At 45.4% G+C, this 19,758-nt stretch overlaps 1 protein-coding gene across 8 annotated transcripts in view; it reads left to right on the top strand.

The window, feature by feature from the left end:
* LOC121458873 (receptor-type tyrosine-protein phosphatase mu) overlaps positions 1 to 19,758 on the top strand; it is a 701,969-nt gene that overhangs the window by 154,927 nt on the left and 527,284 nt on the right. For all 8 annotated transcript variants that reach the window (XM_041668223.1, XM_041668222.1, XM_041668220.1 and 5 more), the window contains exon 2: positions 8,366 to 8,488. In XM_041668223.1, coding sequence (XP_041524157.1) covers positions 8,366 to 8,488 — 123 coding nt within the window. The remainder of the gene's footprint in view (positions 1 to 8,365; positions 8,489 to 19,758) is intronic.

The raw sequence follows: 19,758 nt of genomic DNA, 5'->3' as shown, positions 1-19,758 counted from the left end.
GCTAAGGGTACCCCACACCCTCCCTCAAGCTGAGTAAGCATTTTTACGATTAAACTATTCTCCAGTCCCCCAAAACAGGGTAATGTCTTCTTAAGCTATTTGAAAGTACCAATCTAGAGCAGACTTTTTAAAAATAGGCCAGTGATTAGATTATTCTGGGACCATTTTAAGAGCCGTAGATCCCTGAGGCTGGTCCCGGGAGTTTCTAGTTAAGTGTGTTATTCTAGGAGATTGATTGTCAAACAATCCACATTAGAGTCACTCGAGGCTTGCTAAAGCCCAGGAAACTGGGGGTCATAGTGTCTGATTGAGAAGTTGGGGGGCAGCCTGGAAGTTTGTGTTTTTTTCATGATCCTACCGATGCAGCTGACCATGGTACCTGCTCGATAATCCCAGCCCATAGCGGGAGCCTGAAGCACAGGTGACTTAAGGTATCACGTGACCAGTCCTGAGTCGGAGATCATCTCCTCTAGACGGGTTTCATTTATCAATCCTCTGTCTAAGGCGAAGGCAGAGAGCCCATTTCACAGCGCGGTGTCCGGAGTGTGGCGCACGGACAGGAGCGCAGGTGGAGTCCGGCCCAAGCACACAGGGACTTCTTGGGTACGGTTTAGTTCAACCCAGTGGCACCTCTGTTCGGAACATAGTGATGTCCTGGGAAACAGCTGCCAGCGATCACCCGGAGCACGTAGAAACAGAAACGATGGCCCCTCCCATTCAAAACCAAAGATTTTAAAGATCAATAAGGAAAACAAAAAAGCCCGGCACCACTTGACTGCTTGCCATCCAGCCTGTGTAAATATTAGGAATCCATAGACTGATAGACAGTGAAGACCGTGGTAAGGGTAATAAGGCATAGCCACTTTAGAAAGGAGCTCATTTGCTTTGCAGCATGCAAAACAGATCCACGGGCAAACGGCATGTTTTACAATAGAGCACCGCGTTCACCGTTTAAATGCCTGGGCGCTGTGTAAACCGGCTTGCGAGATTGGATTATGTTGGAGAGCCTTTCTGTGATGCTCAGTGTCTGATCCACTCAACATCAGGGCACGCTCACAAAGTTTCGGAGGCCCGGTATACTTTTATTTGTCGGCAGACAATTAAATGTCGGTGTCGTCAGTGTGGTTGAAACGAGGAAGGCTGAGGCTCTGGCGTGTGGGTAGAGGCCCTTTTTCTTTACCTCGTAAGACAATTATGCCTGTTGGAGATCATTTCCTGCTTATCCTTTGAATTGTGTAGCTCCTAGCTGTTTGTCTTTCAGAGTTTTTAAGATTGAAATAAATGAGTAGAACCACTGGCAGTTTCATGTATTTTAGGAAAAGAGAAAACTGAACATTAATTCTTCGGGGAGCCGGGGGAAGTATCTTAGCACTGTTTTTTGATCTGTTTTCACCATGGAGAGACCCATTTAATATTTTTTTTATGCATTTTATCAAGCCTGCCTTAAATGGGGTCATTCTGTATTTAGAACAAATGAGTAAAACGCTCTAGGAAGTCCCCCAAGAGCTATTGCAGCCTTCCACAGAGTAACCTTAAATGGATCACAATCACAATCCTAAGAAAGACAGCTCAGGTCTTTACGCCAGTGCCACCCTTTCAAGGCAGAATAATGCAGGATGTCTGTTTATCTTACACGCATGTGAAATGGACATTGGATTGTCCCCTGCTTGCTTCTTAGGAGCCTTAGCAGATGCAGCTGGCTTGCAGTGCAGGCCATTAGCAATCAGTGTGGTATTGACTGGCTTCGGAGAGGTCTGTAAAAGGTGCCGGCCGAAGCAAGCATGAGATTCGCAGGTAGACCTTGGCTGAGCTCCTGGGCGTGAACCGAAAGTCCTGGGTAAATGGGTGAGCTGTTTGATCCCAATAAACTGCCATTTGTAAAGATAGGAGTGGTCAGGCCGGGTCCCGTCAGGAGGCAGCCATAACGCGGGGGCTGGAGTGTGGGAAATCACATAGAAAGACCGCATGCGCTGTTGGAAGGAGTGCTAGGATGGCTAAGGGATGGCACAGTGCGGAGCAGCCGCACCCCAGCACGGACATCAGCTCAGTCTTGCCAGGGCCACTGGTTGAGGGGAGTCCTGGCAAGGCTGACCCTGCAGACCTGGGAGGAAACATATCCTGGAGAACCAGCTGTATAGGACGGGGTTCCACTGGGGCTCTCTGCAGAGGTCCAAGCTGCTGTTGGAGACATCAGAACCAGAAAGGGTGCCTGTGTGGTGTGCTGAGGACCCTGCTTTTGTACCATGATGAAATGCTCCTTCTGTACTTTTCCCACATCCTCCCCCAGAGGAAACTTGATCTTCCTTGCCAACGGGACAGGAAATGTAGGTGAAATGTCCAGACTAGTGGTCCTCAATCTCCCTAATGCTGCATATCTTTAATACAGTTTGGTGACCCCCAACCATAAAATTATTTTTGTTGCTACTTCATAGCGGTAGATTTACTACCGTTATGAATGATAATGTAAATATCTGTGTTTTCCACCGTCTTAGGCAGCCCCCGGGAAAGCGTCCTTTGACCCCAAATGGGCTCACAACCCATAGATTGAAAATCACTGACCTAGACAATTTAGAGACTTTGTAGAGCAAGCAGTGTTAAGGGGAGTTAAAGCTGGTAACTGGCATAGGGATTTAAAAACTATTGGTGCTTGCCATAGGGTTAAAAATATAATTAGAGGAGATAAACCTACAACTATTATTTTATGTTATAAAACGAGTTCTTTGAATATATTGACATACTGATATATTATAGACTCACACTGGGTTTGAGGAATAGATAAAATTATAAGAACATTGATCTTAGAGAATGTAGCTGGCATTGGTCCACTGAAGGAATTGGTACCTGTGACTAGCCGAGGATTCTGGGGATCAGAGGCTGCTCTCTGGCCAGCTTAAAAGAACTCTCACATACTGCATATCAACTTAAAACTTTAGCCTGAACAATCGGTTCCAGGGAGTGGCCTCTTCTCCCAAACCTTAGAGACTTTTGGTAGCAGCTTAGAAACCCTCTGGGATGAAGTTGGGAGTCCTGGCTCTTCACAAAGCTGAGGAGATTGGGGTGGAAGTGATTCTTGTGTAGTAACAGAGAATCATTTGGTGTATAAAATGTGTGTAAACGTGAACTGGATCGGGATGGCGTGATGGCTGAATACAGTCAAAAAACATTTATTTTTAGATTTATTTTTGCGTGTGTACCACTTTTGTGTGGGTGCCCACAGAGCTCAGAAGAGGGCATCAGATCGATCCCTATGACCTGAAGTTACAGGGGGTTGTGAGCTCCCAGGTAGATGCCGGGAACTGAACTTGGGTCCTCTGGAGAAGCAGCAGACATACCCTTAACTGCCTGAGGAACCTCTCCAGACCCAGGAAGTCAATAAATTAATAATTCTCACGTGTGTGCTTGAGGCATATTTGTGCATTCCTTCACCGCCACGTGCATGCGGAGGTCAGAGGGACCTTTGTGCCGTCAATTCTCTCCATCTGCCTTTATTTGGGGTCCAGGGATTGAAACTGGATTGCCTGGCTTGCACTGCAAACTCCTTTATAACCCAGACCCATCTTGCAAGCCCTCCAGAAATGCCTCTGGCTACAACCCCATCAGTTTGTTTTGGCCCTGTTGTCTGTACAGGTCCGACTATGCAGATGGATTTGAAACCTTCTGAATTTCTCTTTGGAGTACGAGTTGGCCACCTTCTTTATACCTTATAGGGTAATTATTTCATATTACTGTTGGCAAAATGGGCCATTTGTGCTACCCCAGAGAAAGAGGTGAGATAAAGTCCCTCCGGTATGCAAATGGCAGTGTTTTATTTTTATAAATCATGAGTGACCTTTATAGGCAACTAGGCTTGCTATCTAATTATTGCCAGAGCTAAAGAATGTTGGAGAGCCACAATTTGTAGAGAGTTCATTAACATTTCGCCGGCTTCTAGTTTTCAGCCCTAATAAAAAGGGTAAAGATAGCGAGCCACATGGTCAAGTTTGCCGCTGCCTAATCTTGAGGTCTTCCTGAGTCAGGCTCAGTGGTGTTAGGGGTTGAATTAAGGTAGTTTTCATTGCTTGAAGAGATATTCCTTTATATTTATTTTTTTAAATTTTCTGATAAAATTATTGGAGACCAATTCTGTACTGAATTTGAGGGAATGTATTGAATCCACCCCCCCCACACACACATACATACACACTTTTTGATTTTTTGAGACAGAATTTCTCTGTGTAGCCCAGGCTGTCTGTAATTTACTCTGTAGGGTGGGTGGCCTCAAACCTAAAGATTCCCTTTCCCCTGTCTCCCAAATTCTGGTATTAAAGGCGTGTGACAGTATGACAAGCTAAAATTTACCTTTTGTAGGATTTTATTTGCATAAGTGTTTTGCCCACATGTATGGCTGTGCACCACATGTGTGAAGTACCTGCAGAAGCCAGAAGAGGGCATCAGATGCCCAGGAACTGGACTTACAGACAGTTCTAAGAGTGCTGGGAATCAAACTCAGGCCCTCTGCAAGGGCCACAAATGCTATTAACCTCTGCGCCACTCCCCAGCCTTCATTTCCCATTCTTAGTCTTTAAATGCTAAGGTGCTTGTTGTGTTCCCGCTGCAGTGAATGCTGTGTTGGCTGCAGGGCAGGTAGAATATTGCTCTCCAGTCAGTTCCTCTTTTTCCTGGCTTTCAGATGCCAGTTGTTTTTATTTTTAAGGTAGGTGTGTGTGTGTGTGTGTGTGTGTGTTTGTGTGGTATGGGTGTGTGCACAGGAAAGCAGGTTCCACAGAAGCTGAAGAAGGCTCTGAATCAAGAAGTCTCGGACCTAGAGTTATGGTTGACTGTGAGCTGTCTTGTATGGGTGCTGGGATGAGGGCGCAGGGTTTCTGGAAGAGCAGTGCGTGATCTTAAAGGCTCAGTCATCCCTCCAGACTCAAGATACCTCTTCTTTCATTCTGCTGAATTCATGAAAAACAAAACAATCAAACAACTCCCCAACCCCCCCCCCCCCCAAAAAAAAAAACCAAACAGAAAATCTGGGGGCTTGACCCTGTGGCTTGGTTTTTTTTTTTGTTGTGTTTGGTTGGTTGGTTTTTGGGTTTTTTGCATCAGTAAAAAACTGAATTAGGACCAAAAATTTAATTGTTCTCTCTGTAATTGGTTGCCTTTCCTCTCTCCTCCCCTCCCTTTCCCTCCCCTCCACCTCTCCTCTCCCCTCTCCCAAGGCTGACCTCAGACTTGCTATGCATACCAAGTTGACTTTTCCCTTGTAACCTTCTCATCTCAGCCTTCTGAGAACTGAGACTTGTTTACTTCGGTTCTGACATCATTTCCCTTTTCCTATTCAATTTCAAGAAATCATCTTTGCTGTCGCAGGGTCTCACAAAGAGTGGTATGCGGGGTGACATGTCTTTAGGCAACAGGAAGTGCCCAGAGGATCCTGTCTTTAAGGGGTTTGGCTGTCAGGCATCATCTCAGAAGGAGATGTGTTTTCCCTTGACGCTTCCTTTCACCTGACCAGAGCCGCACTGTGACTGGGTACCTCTCTCCTCATGCTGACATCACCGTGATCTTCCTGCTTCCCCGTCTCCTGTATCCATCCACCTCAGCATCGGGTTAGAAGATGAGATCCTAAACCAGCCTCCTGGTGTGTTGTGCACACTCCTCCTGGTGTGTCATGCACACTCCTCTTGTCCCTGCTATTTAAGACTGTCATCGAAGAGATGGTCAACATGGCATCTGGGTTTTCTCAAGGCAGCATCCCTTTACATCACCATGGATGCTGGCTTCCTTTTCTTTACTCTTATTTGTGCCACTGCTGTTTGGTTTCCTTCAGGCTGAAACTGTTCTCCATGTCACAACTATAACTTGTAACCAAGAAACACATAGTCTTTGAACACCTCAATGACATTTGCATCGGGTGCTGGACAGATCCACTTTTCCTCAGAACTTCTTAAAACTCAGAGAGGGGAACACATTCACCATCTTCGGCTGTCAGACTGAACTTTGAGTTTAATTCTGTCCCTTTGAGAATGAGCTTTGTGTTCCGTTCCCAGGGGATGGGTAGTTAGGACTATAAGAACTGAAAGTGTTCCAGAGGACAGTGACTGATTTGACCCTTGTGCCTCGAGCTGCCAACGACTAAGATGTGCCCAAGAGAGAAGCTGTCTGGGACAACCTGGGGTTTCTTGAATCCCTCCAGTGTGACATTTTCCAGTGCACGCAGGCAGATTGGACAGAGTACTCATTCTGTCTACTGATGTAGATGGAGTAGCCCTTTTCCAAAATGCTAGGGACCAGAAATGGTTTGGGTTTAGGTGAGGCTTTGGAAACCCTTGGGTGTATATCTGGGGTCTGTGACTGGGCTCTAAACACAATTCATTGGTTCCTTATAGGCCTGTACACATGGCCTGATGAATTTTGCATTTTTATTGTGCTCTGGCATTTTGATCTTGACCATTGCACATATGGCCTGATGATGATTTTTACATTTTTTATTGTGCTCTGGCATTTTGATCTTGACCCATTACCACTTGAAACTCGGTGTGAAGTATCTGAGCTTGTTGAACTCTGCAAGTGAGCAAAGAGTTTCAAACCCAAGAGCATTTTGGATTCTGTGAGTAATAATTATGATAATTCTGTAATGCGAAGCTAGGCAGGATAACTAAATCCCAAGTGATGGGGTCGGGACTGTCAAGGCTGTCCACGCTCTCGAGTGTTGCGCTGAAAAGAAAGTGGACTTAGGAAAGATAAGTGGGCAGTCCTGTGAATTCAGAGATTACACACACGCGCACATGCACATACACACACACACACACCCCTCACAAAAGCAAAAACATCTGATGGCAGGTGTGGAAAGACACAGATTTTTCACCTTAGGATGGACCGGTGCCCTTGCCCAAGCTGTTGTTACGGTCAAGGGCAGGAGTCCTGTGGGTTCAGGCTGCAGCACAGGGTGCCATTCTTCGGGACAAGTGTTCAGAGAACATCTGCCAGGGCGGCGACAGGTCTGCAAAGCTCACAGGAGGAACTGGGGAGGGCAGAGCACGTGCTGCCTGGGAAAGCTAAGACCTGGAACATGACAGCTGCTTTCACACAGTCAGTTCTCCTGTGCAGGAGCTACGTGTTCAACTGTTGCCTTGTGGGGGTGAAGGGGAGATAAATGGGTGCACATTTCAGGAGGCAGAGTGGAGCCAGGAACTAAGAATGTTCTGGGGATTTTCTACATACATGATGTTCAGTTTCTCATGTCTTCAGAGGTTACCTGACTGTTGAAGATGACATAGGACCACTTTAGGTTTGGGGGTAAAAGTTAGGTCAGGTGACCTAAATTTCCATTTTCTCTCTAGTTTATAATTGCTGTTTTCCTTGCCTTCTGCGTCTAGGGTGTACCTGGCAGGTATAGTACAATAATAGTCCTAAAATTGTATCTCCTTGTCATGAATCGTCACTTTGTACCAACTGCCAGCAATTATAATTAATATTTGGAATTAATAGGATTTACTTATTATGGAACCAGTTATGTAATATGTACTATTTATTACTTAGTGGGTGGCAGGATTTTTATAATCGTTGCTGTGCTCAGTGTCATTCATTATTCACTGTCCCCCTGTGAATAGTTTGGATGAAGACTGTAAGCAGTTCAACATAGAGGACCTCTAAGAGCCTGTAGGGTGGGACTGAAGGTCATCGGCATTGGTCCTGATGCAGCTGAGCATATGTGTACTGCAGTTTCTATTTTTTTTTATTTAGATAGCTTCATTCATTGAACCCAAACTAAGCAGATGTTTGCCACATGTGTAGTCTTGAAATTTCTGCCACTAAGACTTGTGTGGAGTATAAAAGTGACTTCATAATTTACTTTGGTCGTGAGACCTCCCATTTCTTAGACCATAAGTTGAAACTTGCTTCTGCATAGGAAGGGTATTTTGAAAAATACTTGGCAGGCCATGCTCCTCATTTGTGGTATGCCTGGTCCTCTATTGTGAAGCCAGTGTTTTAGTGAAAACATTTCTCTCTTTAATATTTTTGAACAAACTGTAATTCTCTATTGAAAACATGTTGAGTACTCGAGGGAGTTCTTTTCAAGTTTTGAATGCGAGATGGATTTTCTTAGTTTAGTATTCAGCCGGAAAGTGTGAATTTTAGATTTGTGTATTTCGGTATCTTCTACCAGTATTCGGTCCCTTTTAGAGAGTAATGGATGCGTCTGTATTGCTAAAGCATGGTTAATACTCAGGAGTATTTGGCAAGATTATGAAAGGGGTCAGATCCACGGGTCCCAAGCAAAATTGTCAAATCAGACTTAGCTTGATGTCTTCCTGGTGCATCTCAGATCAGTTCAGACTCCTGGCTGTGACTGACGTCGCCTCTCTTTCTCCCACCCTAGGTGGCTGTCTCTTTGACGAGCCGTACAGCACGTGCGGGTATAGTCAAGCGGACGATGACGACTTCAACTGGGAACAGGTGAACACCTTGACCAAGCCGACGTCTGATCCGTGGATGCCTTCAGGTTTGCTCTCGCTGCTCAGTCTTCTTTCGGAAATAGGGGCATCTGGAGAGAGTTCATAATCCAGGAACGCCGTCTACTGGGTATCAGTTGAAGGCCAACGCACGTTGTTCTTTGTGTGCTGTGCTCAGTGGCTGAGTAGCTGGGGAGGGTAGTGTAAGTAAGAGGGCTGATTTCAGGAATTTAACCTTGCATCTCTTCCTGGAAAGACTAGTTGTGGTTTGCCCTCTGAAGCATTGGGCATGCGTTAGCTGATTAGTTGACATTGTCCAAGCAGGTGACCCTTTCTCTAGCAGCAGATATAGGGAACGGTTGGATGTCTGTTCTAGCAAACACGTGTCGAGGGTGGGATTCTAGTTGTAGAATACAAATAGCATGATTTCCACCTACCACACATTCCAGGCCTTGAAGGGAACCTCCTTTCTCAGCCTCGGGCCGAGGGGCTCTTGTGTACCCGGGAAATGAGGATCTTGGGAGCATTCGGAAGGGGCATGGGTGTGTTGTTTTCTTTCTTCCTCTGCAGAGGAGTGGTGAGTGAATTTCATGCTAACTAGAAATACCTTACTGAGGATCAGCGAGACTTTTTTTTTTTTTTTGAAGGCAGAGTAGAAAGATGATGATGGATCTAATCACAGCAGAGCCTCTTTCGTGGGGGCCCTCTTTTCAGGCTGTGACCTTGGCAATCCTTTTAAAGTTTAGATTTGCAGATTCATTATTGAAAATGGGCTGATGAATGTACCATTTAGTATTCAAACTGCTCAAAACATATGATTGAGATTTGGGCTTCAGATAAAACACATTTTTGTACTTGTTCATGAATATAAAACTTTTCATTAATGTGCCTACATGCAGCGGTAATTAGAATTTGCAGGTAATCTCATAAAGGCAGCTTCAAAGCGTGAGACAGAATCTAATGTTGTTCTTAATAAGTTTTATCAATTATGATGCCCACCCCGGACTTTCCTCTCCTTCTCATATTTAATTCTTTATCATTTCAAGTCAAGAATCCCAATGTCCTTAACACTGTGGCTTTGCCAGGCTTCCAAATCTTCACAAGTCTTGTTTGGGTTCCCAGATCACTTTCTCCTTTGCTGCCTTTCCCCTTTTCTCAAGTGTGCCTGCCTTTCTATACTGCTTCTGGAGTTAGTGGGCTACTCTTAGTTGGTTTGCTCCTCTCCAGAGCCTGTTTTAGCTGTGATTGACAGATAAGAACATGACTTTGTCCTTGCTGCATTGTTCCTCCCCAAGCAGTGTTCTTGCCCTGAAATCCTTTGAGTCTTTCTCTGACATCTCCCCAGGTTTTCATTGATTTTCAGAAAAGCTGAGGTGGGTGAGAGCTAGACCAGGTAGATGTGTCCATGCAAGCACAGGCATGGCTGATGTCATGTCTGTCTTCTCATTTGATGAAGTCTGTACCTCTCTGTGTGCTTGAATGACACTAAAGATGGGAACCAGGGACACTTGCATGTTAGGCAAGTGTTCCATCTACCACTGAGTTACACCCTGAGCCCCTGACAGACCACATCATGTCCTATGAGTGTCACACAGGCAATCGCTCTAAGTGTTTCATGACCACCTACCGTGTACCTGCAGGACAGTGTTTCATGTTTTTTCTGCATTTTGCTCCTGTATGATACTTAGTACTCTAGTTCTAAATGGTGGATACTTACTTAATTTCAGTACTTTTTTTTTTTTGCAGTACTGGGGAGTGAACTTCAGGTCTTACTCATGCTAGGCAAATGTTCTACCCATGAGCTATATTTCGCACAAGTTTTTTCCTTTTGTTTTGAAACTAGGTCTCAGTAAACTATTCCAGCTGACCTTGAACTCACTCTGCAGCTCCATGTAAAGTGTGATCTTTACATGTGAACTTGTGATCCCCCTGCCTCAGCATCCTCAGGAGGCCTGTACTATGAGGCTAGTCTTTAAGATTGACATTGAAGACACTTAAGAGATGACTCAGTGGTTAACAGCATGTGCTACCCTTGCAGAGGACCTGGGTTTTGTCTCCAGCACCTTTTGGTAGTATTCACAGCTGCCTATCCCTCAAGCTCCAGAGGGTGGATCTGATACTCACTTTTGACCTTCACTGATGCATGCAATCAAAACTCAGAAGCAAGCACATGTGTGCGAGCACGCACGCACGCACGCACGCGCGCACACACACACACACGTTTAAGATACTATATTTCTAAAAGCATATTATGAAATAAACTTGGACCCTATTTCAGGGGTAGGTAGCCCCACTCCTGCTTCCCTGTGAGCATGGCTTTCCATCCTTGTCTTAGCTTTACATGTTTGGGGTGATATTGTGACTTCTCTGCAGGGAGGTCCAGTGACTAAGGACTAATTCCTGGCCACGGTGTCCAACTGAAGGCGGGAGACAGAGTGCCTGGCAGAGCAGCGATAGACACTCTTGGTGCCATGACCCAGAAAATGGAAAAATGGCCATGTGTGTGTGTGTGTGTGTGTTTAGCATCAGCTGCGCATTGGGGAGGATGGCAGGCTGGCAGGGTAATTGACGTTTTCTCTTTGGGCGCACTTATCAGGCATGTTTTGCTCGTGCTGGGGATGGCCTCCCTGTTTCTTTGCACTCTGAGCCCCCTGTGGTGTTCTGGGAGTAAAGAAGAGAACAGCTGTGGTCTTGGAAAGGCCGACTTTCCTCTTAAGTCACGGTGTGGACAACAGTTAGAAATATTTTTTTTTTGTCAGAAAATATTCAAACGTTTGTTTAGTTGTCTCATTGATTCTTGAATCAGCTGCCCCTCTATACAGTGTTGACTGAACACCTGCCACGTGCCGGGCATTGTTGCTGATGCCCAGGAATCCTCCCTGTGTGAGAGATGTTCTCCCAGAGTTTCCTTATGGTCTAGACGGGTCAAAGGTCAGATGCTGTAAAGCGTGTTTGCTCTTGTCTAGCCGTGAGGTGGTAAATATTTAAATGCTGATGTCACATTCAGTTCATCCAACGTAGCACTCAGCAGTAGGAGGCTTGGGAGGCTGGGCTCAGCTTTCCTGTACGTTTGGCCCCTTAAACAAAACAGAACAGATGACAGGAAAGGGAGAAGAGGGTCTGAATCACAGGTGAGTGACTGTGTTCACTGATCAGCCTGTCTCCGAGACAGCATTAGCTCAGACGGAAAGATGATACTAGCAGTTGACATGTGTGTCCTCCTAGCTCTGTGCCATTGACCCTTGGGGTGGCCCCAAGAGACTGGCTGGCAGTGTCCCTGCTTTTCACCCCAGGAAGCAGGAGTTCGGAGAAGTAGAGCCTTTGGGAAGAACAGCCTTCAGTTTTGCTTTTCTGACTGTCCTTGGATGACCTTGTAAGGGCAAGTATGCTGTGAGGTTGTTGGTGTTCAATCTCGGTGGCACTGCTAACACCTTTTTTTTTTTTTTTTTTTTAAATTTATTTATTTATTAAGGATTTCTGCCTAGTCCCCACAACCGCTTCCCATTTCCCTCCCCCTCCCCCGATCAATTCCCCCTCCCTCATCTGCTCGAAGAGCAATCAGGGTTCCCTGACCTGTGGGAAGCCCAAGGACTGCCCACCTCTATCCAGGTCCCGAATGGTCATGAAGGCTGCCTTCTAGGGGGCCGCCTGCACACCCTGCAAGGACCGGCCACTGCTCTGTCCCTTCATAAGACTCTATCCTAAGTTCTTATGCTCTTGGTTTTATAATGTCCTCATGTAATACGATCAGCCTGCCGTATCTTTGGGCTCCATGTTCATGGGTTCAACATACCACATACAGACGGTGTTCAGAAAGAACTTTCTCTGCCCTCCCCACTGCCCTCCTTCTCCCTGAGTTTAGTACGACTGCATCGCTTTGCTTGCCCTAAACTAGCTAATGCCAACTTCCTGCTGTCTTTTGTAAATGGCACAAAGCGAAGAATAGAACTCAAATATGCTTGCGAGCTTTTTTAATAGATCTTAAAGGTCTTAAAGAGGTCTTTGAGAATAGTGACGCTTTGTTAGCGTGGTAGTAAGAGTTGGGGTAAATACTTCATCACCCACAGACTGTGTTTTCAGTTTTAACTTTATCATAAAACATGTGATTGTGTGGGCCTTGGATTTGGGATTATTTTAGTTGGGTCTGGATATTTTGGTCACTTCACTTAAGACATGAAAAAGGTTTTGTTTGTCCTTGACTGTCCCATTTATGTCTTCCTTCCTGTGGCTTCCAAAGACATTCTTCCTCCCTCATGGAGTCCTCCCCAGGAGGGAATTAGGATGGGTTTCCTCTGTGAAGTGTGAGCAGTGAGGTGCAGGTACCAGGGCCATATCCTGTCAGCTGTTTCTGAGTTAACAGAATCTAAAGGAGCAGTTAGAGATGACAGTGAACACAATCAGGCAGTTGAGATCGGGGACCTGTGGGGACCTCCTGGTTCTGTGAGCCTCATTTCCATGTGGTGTGATAGTGGTCCCTCCATGACAGCCCTACTGGCTGTGGGAGGAGGTGTGTCTAACTCGAACAGCTCAGGCTAGATGAGGTTTCTGGATATGCCTGCAGGTGGTGGCTCATATTTCTCATTAATTAGAGGAGAAATAAGAGTTGCTTAGTTCTTCAATTATGCATGATTTGGATTTATGCCCAACTAAAAATTATGATAAAATATAAAAGGCACCAAATTAACCATTTTGACCATTTAAAAAATCATTTCTTTTATTTTTTTAATATCGTATTTTATCATTTCTTCCTTCCCTTTCCTTCCTCCAAACCTATTCACATAGGAGGAGGGGCTAGTTCTCTTTCAAATTCTTGACCTCTTTTTTCACTAATTATTGTTGTTGTTGGGTGGTCCTAGTGCTGCTGCTGGTGGTGTTTGTGGAGGTGATGTGTGTGTGTGTGTGTGTGTGTGTGAGTATATGTGGGTGGTGGTGATGTGTGTGTGTGTGTAAATACATAAGTATATGTGGGTGTTGGTGCTGATAATGTGTGTGCATATGTATGTGTGTGTGTATAAATAAGTATATATGGGAGTTGGTGCTGGTAATGTGTGTGTGTATAAATACATAGTGTGTGTGGTTGTTGGTGCTGATAATGTGTGTGTGTTTATAAATGCATAAGTATATATGGGTGTTGGTGCTGGTAATGAGTGTGTGTGTGTGTGTGTGTGTGTGTGTGTGTATTCCTAAATGCATAAGTATAGTCTTCTCAGTCTGGATAATGTTGTGTGTGTTTGTGGACTGATCACTTGGTATTGGAAAACTAATTAGTGTTCTCTTCCCTGGAAAAGACCATTACTTCTCTGACTCTCAGAATTCTTTTGCTGCCTGTGTGTAGGGTTGAAGCCTATTGTCTTCACCCCATCCGCCATAGCATGTCTATTGTCCTCGTTTATCTCATGCTTAGGTAGTGACATGGGTGAGACTTTCTGGGTGTAGTGTTGGGGACGATTATTGTAAGGTGGGTGACTTGTTTATGCTGCATTTGTTTAGTTCTGTGAACCTGTGGGTCTTTGCCTGTCTAAAACACCTGATGGTTTAATAAAGAGCTGAATGGCCAATAGCAAGGGAGGAGCAAGAGACAGGTGGGACTGGAAGACACAAAGTATAAATGGAAGGAGAAACAAGGAAGAAGGGGAACAAGAGAACAAGGAGAGGAGGATGGCAGGGGCCAGGCACCCAGCTACACAGCAAGCCACAAGAAAGAAGTAAAGAAGAGTATACAGAAATAAAGACAATAGTCCAGAGGCAGAAGGCAGTCAGGATAATCTAAGGTAAGAAAAGCTGGCAAGAAACAAGCCAAGCTAAGGTCGGGCATTTGTAATTAAGAATAAGCATCCGTGTGTGATTTATTTGGGAGCTGGGTGGTGAACCCCTCAAAAAGAGAAAAGAGTAAAACATCACACATCAGTGTAGCTTCTGACACTCCTAGAAAAGACCTATTCACAGTAAATTACCGGTTCCTTTGGCTCTTACAGTCTTTCTGCCTCTCTTCCTGCATGATCCTTGAGCCTTGGATGCAGGGGTCCTTTTGTCAATGTATCCTTGGGATGAGGCACCTTAACTCTGCATTTTGATTGGTTTTGGTTTTCTGTATTGGTCTTTTTCTAATATAAAGAGAAGTCTCCTTGATGAGGGGTGAGGACTGTATTTATTTGTGGGTATGAGAACAAACCTTGAGAAGGTAGTTCAGGATGATACTGGCTTAGTAAAGGTAGTTTCTCCTCCACCATGGCATCACTAGCTCTGAGTAATCCGTTAGGTTTCCAGTACCAGGCACTGTTTCCCTCCTGTTGAACAGGTTTTAAATCCAGTTAGTTGCTGGTTACCGTCAAGATATGCATGTCATGCTAGCTAGTATTGTGGTTCATAGTTATCATATCCGGGTAGGGCTGTTGGTTGTTCCCTCTTTCGGAACTTGCATGTCATGCTAGCTAGTATTGTGGTTCATAGTTATCATATCCGGGTAGGGCTGTTGGTTGTTCCCTCTTTCGGAACTTGCATGGAGTCTCTTCATATTAAGAAAGACCACAGGGAGCAGGATTTCAAATCAGTTCTAGTAGAAATAGCCTCTGGCACCTGTGTCTGAAGTGCCTGTTGTCTTACTAGGGACTTACCTTCTATTTCTGGGGGCAACCAAGACCAATAGCCGTAGTTTGTAATGTTTGGGGAGTCTCTTGGACAGCCCTGACTAGCAACGTAAAAGAGGACTTTTCATGCCTGGTGTTAGGATTTTGCAGATGGTGTTTGACTCTTGAAGGGAGCATTGTTAGCCTAGATGGGAACAGATAACCTAAAATAAATATATATATATATATATATATATGTTTATGGCTGACTTATCTTTATTATAGATATTTTAAATAGCTAATAGTTTCTTCTAACTTTTCCATGTCTCCTTACTATTTTTTTCACCCTCCCTCTTCTGAATTCACCCCCTCCCGCATCATCCCTAGTTGGAGCCTCCCTCCATTTTTCTCATTTCCCCCATAGATTCCTGGTACCCTACGGTTCTCTTCCTCCACCCCAGCAATGGCTTGATTTTATCTTCCTGATTTCTGCCGTTATTCCAGGATATGTACTCATGTCTGAAACTTGCCCCTTGGAACTCTGGGAACCACTGTAAAGCCTTTCTCCCTTAGGCTGCCATGGGGAAAGCAGCTCAGGCAGTGTCCTTCTGTGTGGTGCTTTGGGTGGTTCTCTATGCAGAAGCTTTGGAGAGTAAGACGGACACTCTTTCCGGCACTGCTCCAGCTGTGGCTGTTAACTATTTCATCAGGCCAGTGGGCGCCATTCTATTGTCTCTGACCACGTACGCCGGTCTTAGCAATCAATGGGTCTTTTCCTTTAAATTTCCTCTAAATTCCTGTCTTGACTGCTCAGAAACATAGAAGACATACGAATAGTAGTTAGGCCCTTTCAACATATTTACTAAGAAGTATCCAACTCAGTCTGTGTGTATAAATATACACCATAACGGTTTTACTTCTTGTCTAATTTCCTGTAAAATCACACAAGATGATACTATACAAGAGATGTGAGGCCAAGTAATAGAATAAACAGAGAAGTCAAATGTGGCAGATGCTGTCAATGCAATTGGCTTAGCATCTGAGGAATGAGAGAATGAGAGACACGAGGACCAGACAGCACACTGAGAATTTGGATAGTCAGGATCCTCTCCGCCTCACAACTGTACTCCACAGGAAAAGGCTGATGCCGAGTGTGACCAGCTTATACAAATGTAGAACCTGCTTGGTCCGTAAGTTTTGGGGAACAGGACTGACCCAGGATCAGCGCCCTCATCTTCAGAGCAGATTCCTGACAAACAGCACGAACTGGGGGTTGAGCAAATTGCAAAACCATGTCCTGGAGACGTGAAAGCCTGGGGCCTAGGTGCGTGCCTCAAGACCTAGAAAAGTTAGTTGTCCGTAGCAGGTTCTCTGTGAATACACATGCATGGTCAGACAGGCTTGGGGTGGGAGGGACTTGCTCTGCATGGGTAGAGCCCGTCTTGGAAAGTCCTCACACAGCCAAAGCAAGGGTTGCCATGGACATACCGGGTGGCCTGAGGCTCGAGTCTCACATTCTGCTGCCTGTGTCAGAGGTCATTTCACAGTCCCTCGGAAGTGTCTTCAGGACTTCCCATGCCCTAGGTTATAAAAGCGTTAAAAGCCTTTAAATGAGAAATGCTAGGTTTGGTTTATTCTCAACTTTAAATCAGTGCACAGTGAGGCTCGCTCCTCCACATTGTGCGTAAAGCACCAGGTACCGAGTCTGTAGTGACTGGCCTGTACCCAGGTGGTCCAGTACTGAGGGAGTGATGTGACCATTTAGCTGCCCTGAGCCTAACATGGCTGCTGTCTGCCAGAGGCTAGGCGTTGAGAAAAAGGGCCGTGTCTGCCAGGACGGTCCCGGACACATGATTGGGGCTGGAACATTACATAGAGAAAGTCCTGGACAAAGAAAAGGGGGCATTGAGACAGAACACAAACATGCTCAGCCTGCCTCAGAGCTGCAGTCTTGCATCTTGAGGAGAAGAAATGGGGGCCTCAGGAAAAAACATGTGTGTGCACATAGGTGTGTGTGTGTGCAAAGGAGCATTTCTTGAGTGCATGGGGGGGGGGTGCATACCCATTAGTGTGCATGTGAAAGCCAGAGAGTGAAAACAGGTTTGTTCTAGTATCCTCCTCACCCCCACACACGCCCCCTTTTTGAGTTCGTCACTAAATCTGAACCTCACCATTGGCTAGACGGGCTGGCCATCAAGTCCCTGGGACTCACATCGGTGCGGCCAGTGAGTGCTGGGATCTGAACCCAGGTCTTCATGTATACCATCTCCCCAGCCAGCTGAGAAAATGCTGAGTCCCTATAGAAAGAGAAACAAGATGTTTTGACTGTGTGTGTGGTACGTGTGTAGATATGCATGTCTACATGCATGCACAGTGCATGCAGATGTGTCGGGCATCGGTCCTGTCTCTCTGCCTGGTTAGGCAGGGTTACTCCTGTAGGCTGCTGTAGATGCTGGGGTGGGTGGTGGCCTCTCACAGAAAGTCTCCTCCGCTAACGGAAGTGCAGGCGACACATTGACCACTGGGTCCCCGGGATCTGAGCTCACGTTGTCAGGATGGTAGAGAAAGTGCTGTAACTGCAGAGGCACTGCCCCTGTCTGAACTCAGATTGCAATGAGTGCAGCGGCGATGTCATAAGGAGCTATGATTGGTAAACAGATACTGGAGAAGCATGTGAATATGCAAGGTTTCCTTGATTTTGGGGAACTTTATGCCAAAATGTTAAAGGATCAGAAGTATTGATGTCTGCAGATAGAAAATAAGCGAAAAGGTGTGCATGTGTATGTGTACAGCAGACATGCAAATACGAACATCTTAGCAATTATTAGAGCTAGGTGAAGTATAGATAAGTGTCATCACTCTTTAGCTCTTTTGAACTCCTGAGGTAAGCAAAATTTGCAGCGCAGATGCGGGGAAGAAAAGAACACGTGGCTGGGATGGATTGACAGTGTGCCATGGCGACCCGATTTTTCCCCACTGATACACTTAGGCAAACGCTGTCAAATTGCGCAGAAAATACTTCCATTTCATACAATGCAGACGGAGCCGTGGCTTTCCACTCTCAGCCTACTGTGATGGTTCTTGGTCCTTGCTGGAGAGGCTCTTTGGAGCCCAGGGGTTTATGTAACACCAATTTGGGGCAACTAATTTCAGGCGTATAATTCTAGGTAGGACTTTCGAAACTAGGCCAAGTCCTTCATGGTGTGGTCTTGGGCCGCAGAGGACGTAGCAAGTGTAACTCTGTGTCCCGTGGGTAGATATCTCCATGGCTGAATGGCATGGTTAAGAGGTGTGTAAAAGGGGGGTTAGTAAGTTTTGTTTCTGAATTTGTGTTTATGTCCTCTTCATAGCAAGAGACCAAGTATAGGAAAGTTTCCGTCTATTTCCTAGCAAACTCTAACATGTGATTCTGCAGATCATTATTTTAAATAAGTGGACTTTAATGCCTAGTTACCCGATACTTTATTTGCAGTTGTGACAAATTATATTTGAATGCAGTAATTCGAAGCTTAAGTGGCGGAAAGAGAAATAAATATGTCTCTTGAATTAGTTGTCTGCCGGACAATCATAGGGCCTCGATCTGGTGGGTGGACAGACTCGAACCACTGAGTGTGCTGCAGCAAACGTCTGTGTCAGCTACCTGGGGTAGCATATTAAGATGGTGAGCGGCGCCTTTAGGATGATGTCAGTGAAATTTGGGTTTCAAGTGATTGGTCCTTAGTCGTGTGCTTTGATTTTCCAGTATAGGACTGTTGGCTGTCGCTGTGCGAGTGTGTGTTGTGCATGTGTTCGTGAGGAGTGGAGGAGCTGCATGTGCACATGTGTGTGGGTTTATGTAAAGATATGAAGTTGACGTTAGGTGTCTCCCTTAGCCAGTTCTCCACCTTGTTTTTTTTTTTTTTTTTTTTTTTTTTTTTTGGTTTTTCAAGACAGGGTTTCTCTGTGGTTTTGGAGCCTGTCCTGGAACTAGCTCTTGTAGACCAGGCTGGTCTCGAACTCACAGAGATCCGCCTGCCTCTGCCTCCCGAGTGCTGGGATTAAAGGCGTGCGCCACCACCGCCCGGCTTTTTTTTTTTTTTTTTGAGAGAGTCTCTTACTGAGCCTGGAGCTCAGTGATTTCACTGACCAGCAATCCTGGGGGACTTTTCTTCCTCAGTATCCCTGTTGCTGGGATTACAGATGGATGACATCATTCCCTGGCTTCTACATGGGTGCTGGGGATCCAAACTCGGATCTGAGTGAACCATCTCTCTCCAGCCCGGTGTTATTTTTCATTGCGTTGTCTTATTCATCTTAACTTGAAAGGTCTATCTTTTCTACACTGTTGATTGGAGAGAATGGGCACAGTGCTGAAATCCTTACTGACAGACTTGAAGCTATAGGTTGTTTGGTCCCAGGCTTTTAATTATAGACAAAGGGGCTTCTGGTAGTGGTCTGGGTAATTATAAAATCCCTGTCTTTTCATTTCTTCTCAGGGTGTTTGTTTGCTCTTTGCTTCTCTGTTGAATTTAGGAACCATCCTGGGATCTCACACCTTGTGAGACTGCTGTTGTCTCCCTAATTATTTTCCACAAACAAAGGGTCTCTTTCTTCCTGAAGTACTGTGGAGTGACAGGATGCAATTTGCCAGTAGGTCAACAACTGAGATGATGACAAGTGACCTTTCAGCATGGCAATCAATGCTTGTTATTTGGAAAACAAAATGATACAGTTTGTATCTTTAAGCTGGTAGGTCACTGGGTCTTTTCACCATT

This window comes from Microtus oregoni, unplaced genomic scaffold, assembly GCF_018167655.1.
Source record: "Microtus oregoni isolate MIOR12 unplaced genomic scaffold, Mior012 000018F_ref0000195, whole genome shotgun sequence".
Taxonomy (NCBI): Eukaryota; Metazoa; Chordata; class Mammalia; order Rodentia; family Cricetidae; genus Microtus; species Microtus oregoni.
The sequence above is the reverse complement of the archived record's forward strand: the minus strand, read 5'-3'. Positions and strand labels throughout refer to the sequence as shown.